Raw genomic sequence first — 7436 nt, forward strand, 5'->3', positions numbered from 1 at the left:
TGAAATAATGAATTATTCATGACAAAAATATCAACGTGATGTAGGTACTAAGTACCAACTGTGAAACTAAAGTAAACTTATTCATGGTTGATGCAAAAATTTTTTAAATGACTATTTCACATAGGCATCAAAATCCAGTTGATATCGATACCGTACCTAATACTTAGTACCTATATATCTACAGTAGCGTGCAAATTAGTTTGGGACAGCAGCAAAATCACAACATTACACCATTTTTCAACAGCTCGCTACAACAATACCGCTAACAATTTTGAAAAAAAAATTACAGGGGGTGAAAGCCCTATCCTTTACGAAAATTTTGATGTGTTAGAACCAAAAAAAATAAGTTTCTATAAGCTCATAAAAGCTCACTGAAATAAAAATCAGAAAATTTTCAGTCTTTTAGTTTTCCGCATTTACCGGACGAATCGTACGTCCTAGCAAAAATCTGATGACATTATGCTGAAAGAGAATTAAATTCTCTACAATTTCGTTTCTGAGAAAGTTTCGTAGGACGCTCGGTTTCCAAACTGCACGCCTTCAAAGTTTGAGTAAAAAACGTTGCTGCAACTTTTTTTCAGTAAAAAAACCAACTTTTTTAAACTAAAACTTCAAAGACGTGCAGTTTTGAAACAGAGCGTCCTACAAGAATTTCAAGTAAACGAAATTGTAGAGAATTTAATTCTCTTTCAGCATACCTAATCCCATCAGATTTTTGCTAGGATGTACGGTTTGTTCGGTAAATGCGAAAAACTACAGTAGCGTCCAAACGTTGGTTTTTCTAGTAAAAAAAAGTTGCAGCAACGGTTTTTTACTCAAACTTTGAAGGCGTGCAGTTTGGAAACCGAGCGTCCTACGAAACTTTCTCAGAAACGAAATTGTAGAGAATTTAATTCTCTTTCAGCATAATGTCATCAGATTTTTGCTAGGACGTACGATTCGTCCGGTAAATGCGGAAAACTAAAAGACTGAAAATTTTCTGATTTTTATTTCAGTGAGCTTTTATGAGCTTATAGAAACTTATTTTTTTTGGTTCTAACACATCAAAATTTTCGTAAAGGATAGGGCTTTCACCCCCTGTAATTTTTTTTTTCAAAATTGTTAGCGGTATTGTTGTAGCGAGCTGTTGAAAAATGGTGTAATGTTGTGATTTTGCTGCTGTCCCAAACTAATTTGCACGCTACTGTACTTACGTAGTATTTTCTGCAGTAAAACAAAAAAATAATAATTTTTGATTTGAGATTTCATCATTTCAATATTCAATTTGACTGATTTCTGATGTTTTTTATTGCCATCTCTTGAATGTGCTCATAATTTTCAAGTTGAGAAAAACGTCTATGCAAATAACACGTAGGTAGGTAGGTGTAAGGTACATACGTCGTACACCTCAAGTTTCTAACTCGAAACTGAAATCAACTAAATCTGAAGCCAGAAACCAAACTAAACCCAATCAATAATTGAAGCACTTTCATTTTCTGTTGATCTCAAACTCCGGCAGTAGATTTTGATCCGGAAGAAGCTCCTAGTATTTTCAGCGTGAGTATCGAAAACCACCACCAACTTAACATAGCACTTACCTTACCTTTGATGCTTCTTTTGGGTGATGCCTTTATTCGAGCCATACCTGTAATAAAAAAAAAAAACACTAAATTAGAAACAGCCAATACATACCAATCTGGAAAACCTGCTTTTAGTCGCGATATGCTATTTATTATAACAAAACGGTAGCAATATTTCAATAACTAATAAAAATTTTCAATCTTGAGTGAGCCTGATCAAAAAGAGTCAACTAATTACATGTTTTAAAAAATATAACGTAAGTAAGTACAATAAAATTATAGAAAAAAATACGTTTCAGTTTTTTTCTTTTCAAATTGATTTTGTTGTAAGTATGAGTTATTTTTACTTTGTTTATAAACATGTGAAGAATTTTAAATCAAAGTGTATTCAATGACAGGCTGATATCATATCAATTTTCAAATTTTTGGATTGTATTTTTTTTTCATCATTTTTTTAAATAAAGAATCTTCCCTTCATTTTTCTCATCCACACACCTGCATGTGCCCTTTCTTTCACAATTTTTCCAACAATTTGGTTCTTAAATTTTTTTTTGCTTCGCAATGTTGTAAGTAATTTGGGCATTAAGATTTCGTGAAAAACATACCCACGAAATTTGAAAAACGAATGATGATCTGTTCAAGGTGACCTCGATCTACACCCGACGTCGGTTTATGTTTCATGAAAACAAATACCTGACGCAAAGCTATTATTGCTGTAAAATTTCATACACACGTCGCTACACCTTACATTGTGATCGTCTGTTCATTAGTCAACTGTTTCGTGAAAACTGTGATAGATATGCAGTAAAAATCCAGTTCCCACCATTCATTTAAATACAGATTTTTTATTGTGGTATTTTCTTCGTAAAATTTTTTACACATTGATAAAAGTACGTCACATTTTTATTACAATAATCTCAAATATTTAGCTATCTGTCTACTTAACAAATACTCCTGCTTACAGCTACCTATAATTATAAGCTTCTGATTTATGCATTTTCTCAATAGGCATTCATATAGCTATTCTGGGTTTATGAACCATTAGAGGCTGCTAAGAGATGAAACTGGTTATATTTTTGACTCTGTTGATGAGCACAATTTTTGGTAAAGTTGCTCTTGAAAAAATTTCAACCATAAAATGATTGTCGATTGATACAGATGTAATTACATATTTTCTTGTTTCACAGTTGCTCGAACAGCATCAGTTTCAAGTTCAGATGAAGAAAGCAACACCATTGGTATTCCTATGATTACTTGATTTTCAGTTTTGAAAAAATATAAATGGAAATAACGAATAAATATTTTCAAAATACATATTAAATTCTAGGAGGCTTACAAAATGAAGAAAGTAACGTTGAAAATAAAATCGAAAGCAGTGGTAATGAACAATTATTCACTACAAGTCTAAGTACCTACCTATCTAATACTTGAATTTCCTCTTTTATCCTTGACTAATTTTCAATTTCACTAATTTCAGATGCTCACTCAGAAATTGAAAACACTGCAGAATTTAAATTCACTGAAACTGTCTCCTTGGATGATCTATGGAGTGAAAATTTTGAGACGGAGTATATCTCATTGGAGATCAGACATGCACAGCAGCAGATTCCTAGACAAGTTTTGGAAATTTTAAGACGTCCTTCCAAGATAGCCGAAGGTATCAGAAGTGAATCACAATCTGCTTCAACTACTGACCAGTATGAAAAATTTCGTATCAAAGTTCAACCATCTGAAAAAATTACTCTTCTGGACAGCAATGACCTCGAAAACAGTAATGATACCTCACTGCAATCTGCAGCATCCACTTCAAACCAGTCACCTACAGAATTTTCCAACGATATTGGTCAAAAGGAAGGATTAACCGAATGGTCGATATACAGAGAATATAGAACAACTATGCAACCCTCAAAACATGAAATTCACAGCAGAAAAGACCCTTATTTGGTAGCAGTCTTTGATGAAATTACCCAACAAATCGATTTTGAGTCTAACGAATTAACCGATGTAATTGAGAATAATGAATTCAAACCTCAAGCAGAAATCATCACTTCACCACATCTACATCATCAAAGCACACCACTTCAAACAATTGACTATACACTTCCAAGTGTTATTAATAAAGATCTCATCGATGATCTTCAAGCCCCTGTCGACCAAACTTGGAAAGGGGCTGATTATCAAGTACGTTTCAAACGCAATTCTCCAGATGGCGATGTTGAATTGTGGTGGAAAAAGGGCGAAGATGATATTTATTTACATGCATTTCCCAATGGAGCTATTGACCAGAACTGGGGGTTTGGAACAGTACACTTGGGGTTGTTTCGGGATGAAGATGGCAATCTGTTACAAGTCTGGGATTTTGGTAATACTAAATTGGAGTATATCAAGGATATAAAATCACCCCCGCCTCGTAGAGTTTGGGAATTCGGCAATAGAGACGAGGCTTCATATTGGAAATATCGCCATTTGATCAAATTATGGTGCAATGCTAATGATTTTTTCGTTGGCGAAAAATCTTGCATCATTTATTAATTTTATATAGACTCTGGGAGAGGAGCCCCCTACCATCATTGAAAATTATAAATCTTCATTTTCAAGATTTTTGGAATGTATGGGGAAGCTAAAAATTAAAGAGTGGGTGAGAGGAAGTGAAAAATGGAATGGAATAGGTACCTTAAAGATTACTTGTTTTCATTTTTTTTCATCATTGTATTTATTAGCTATATAATTTTGTGTAGTTTGGGTGTGCCTATGCTGCACTACTATTTTAAGACTCAGCACAAAAAATGAAAACTTAAACAAAAATATGTTTTCCAATTATTCTTTATATTAATTTACGTAAGTACCAATTTTGATAAGATTATATATGTAGGTAAATGGGCAAGTACCTAATTTACATTTTCTATGATCTTTATTTCTGTTCCTATAATCTTACATTTTGAAAAGTAAATTAGAAATAGGTTAAGTAAACGCTTTGAAACATTTTCCACGTTTTTTCATTATTCGTAATTTTATTTCGATGCTACTTAATTATTTGATCTTGAAAAATTTATGTAACAGTATTGAGCTATCGAAGTCTTCCCAAAATACGTTACAGACAGTTTTATTTTTCTTAATATCAGTTTCCAACATTTTTGTTTTTTCTTTTCAAGAACCACTTGAACACTTTAAGAAGCCATACAAAAGTGGGAAAAATAAATTGAAAAAACACATCGTTTGGACGTTCAAGGAAAACAATGAATGTACAAATGAATTTTACTCTTATCTACGAGTTAGTATATGTTTATGTAGGAACTCGTAAAATAAAACCAAATGGTTCGGAAAAAAGAAGTGAAAAAACACGTAGGCTGACGACAGACGTAGATTTTATTGATTATAAATATTATACGTCGAAATCATGCTTGAGAAAGAAAAGATAATCTTGTAGGGAATGCTAAAGCTGAGAATTCAAAAATATTTTCGTCCAATTTTTACTCAAAAAACGCTGACTTGGATCATTTTTAAAGGGTTGCTTTTAGGAAGCTTTTAAAAATTTGAAAACTCAATCCAAGAAATCAATGTTTGCAGTTACTTCAGAAATAGCTTGCATACAGAAATTACATGAAAACTGGGATGATTTGGTTCACCTCAAAAATTGAATTTTGCGTAATAAATATTTGAAATTTGGTCTTTTCTTGATACCTACTTATAACCCTATTGGTCAAAAATGAATACCATGGAAGTGTCTTCACAGTGACCAACATTTCAAATTTCAGTATAGGTATCCCAATGTTGTGGGGTAGGTATTCCAATATTTTCACCGGAAGGGGGGAGTGGGCGAAAGTTCATGATATCTTTACCATCTCAATCGTTTGTTTTTCAAATTTTTCATACATACATAATACGTATTACGTATGTAATAACTATAGGTACCTACTTTTTCAACACATTTGTTCTGGAAAAAAATGCAAATCCAAGGTAGGTACCTACTAAATCGAGACCCCTTTTTAAAATCACGTAGATTTGAAATTCAACTTTGATGTGAGATTTTTTACAGAATTTTATATTACGTCAACATTTTTCACCATGTTAGAGGTGATGAAACTATCATCAGCGAAATTCTATAAATTTTTGGTAATTTTCAACTGATTTCTATGATACCTAATTATGCGGTTTTTATCATGTTTAAATGTGATTTTTTTCAAAATTTCATTTCATTTCGATATTTGATCGATTTTTATTAGTTTTTTACAATTTATTTCAATAACTAAGCACTTTTGCGACATTTTCCTCAATTTTTACAATTTTTCATCAATTTTTAAACAATTTTCTAGAAGCGAAACTCTTTCTTCTTTCAATTGAAATTGATAACTTATGACTTTGAAGCCATAATGTAGTGTAGGTAATTAAAGGTTCGCTAGGTTGCATTTATCAGAAGAAAAAAAACCGTCGGTGCTCACATCTGAACACTTCACTTATCTCATTTTTCAAGTGTATGAAAAGTGCTGAGCTTCTGAGCCAAATACAGAATTTTTTCAACATTTGATTGATTTTTAGCGACGTTTTGTCAAAATAAGAATTTTTTCATTGTTTGTAACACGAATAAAATAAAACATCCTGGGAAAAAAAAATCTCATCCTCAATGACACCAGGTGAGGACAGAACTTTCTTGAAAAATGAAGTTCGAAATGAAAAAAATTGAATAAAAACCTCAACTTTTCTATCAAGAAATTGTAATTCTGACTCTTTATTTATTTTCTCATATGCATGAATAAAATGGTTTTTTTTCGAATTTTTGAGCTTTCAAGTTTCAGCTTTTAAGAACTCAAATGTCCAGGGTTAGGATTTTTATGATACTTGATGCTTTTTTTTTTTTTTTTTTTTTTTTTTTTGTAGCAACACCCTATACGGCATAAAACATTTTCTTTGCGTTTCATTACATTAATCTGAGGCGAATGGTGAAAGTTGATAGTGCTTTTCTTTGCTTTTTTTGGGTGTAAATGCTTTAAAATGCTAATTTTGGGCCAAAAAAGCGGGAATTTCGCTTCTTAGGGGATTTTTTAAATCATTGGCGCTTTTTAGGGTAAAAAATTGGTAAAATTGAAGCAAATGAAGCAGTGTTTCCAAAACGCGCTAAGTCCATTTTCAAAGATTCTAAGGTTGCAAGGCCATCTAGCATAAAATTGCGGCCCAAAATGGCTGACTTTTTTATATGTTGTGCCCAAGGGTCTTGGCTACAACATATCAAAAAATCAGCCAATTTGGGCCATTTCTACGTTTCCAAATTGTTCTAAGTACCATGAATTTCTTATCAATATTTTTTTGGACTTAGTGAGTTTTGGAAACACATGCTTCAAATAGTTCCAAAAATACAAAAAATTATCAACTTTTTGCACATTTTTGAAAAAAAAAATTTTTAAAAAAAGATCAGTTCAAAACAAGCGAGGTCCGCGGGACCTGGCAAGAGGGTTCCCCAGATTTGGATAAAAAGATACAGTGATTACTTTTTTTCACATTCGGGCACCAAGTTTTTTTAGTTTTCTTTTCTTTAACATCGTGGAAAAGAAAAGAAAAGAAAAATAAGAAAAAAAAGGTCATTTGTTATCGTAAATATTTGAATTTATTTTTCAAATCTTTAACGTCCACAATTTGGCAGCTTTTTCATAAAATGTTTAGGCATAAAAATATTGAAACAAATATTCGCAAACCACAGTGAGTTTTTGAATTATTTGACCTCAAACAAACGTTCAAAACAATAATAAAAAAAATAAAAAAATACCATAAAAATACTCATTCTCTTAGATTTTAATTGGGGGAACCCTATAAATTGTTGGCTGATAAAACCGAAGTTGAAAATGCTTAGCAAAGAGTTTTGTTGAAGAATGCGAAAGTGACTTG

The 7436-nt window shown here is 32.0% G+C and overlaps 1 protein-coding gene across 2 annotated transcripts; it reads left to right on the forward strand.

The window, feature by feature from the left end:
- The first annotated feature begins 2261 nt into the window (after positions 1 to 2261).
- On the forward strand, positions 2262 to 4544 carry LOC135843838 (uncharacterized). Of its 2 annotated transcripts, none has more exons than XM_065361866.1 (5): positions 2262 to 2449; positions 2568 to 2663; positions 2747 to 2797; positions 2887 to 2967; positions 3037 to 4544. In XM_065361866.1, exons 2-5 carry the CDS (start codon positions 2618 to 2620, stop codon positions 4089 to 4091), a joined length of 1233 nt encoding a protein of 410 aa, XP_065217938.1. In that variant the 5' UTR covers positions 2262 to 2449; positions 2568 to 2617; the 3' UTR covers positions 4092 to 4544. The 2 variants fall into 2 exon arrangements, with proteins under 2 accessions (XP_065217938.1, XP_065217939.1); XM_065361867.1 differs by having other exon boundaries at positions 2887 to 2937.
- The last annotated feature ends 2892 nt before the right edge of the window (positions 4545 to 7436 follow it).

Source organism: Planococcus citri, chromosome 4 (genome assembly GCF_950023065.1).
Source record: "Planococcus citri chromosome 4, ihPlaCitr1.1, whole genome shotgun sequence".
In the NCBI taxonomy this organism is placed as follows: domain Eukaryota; kingdom Metazoa; phylum Arthropoda; class Insecta; order Hemiptera; family Pseudococcidae; genus Planococcus; species Planococcus citri.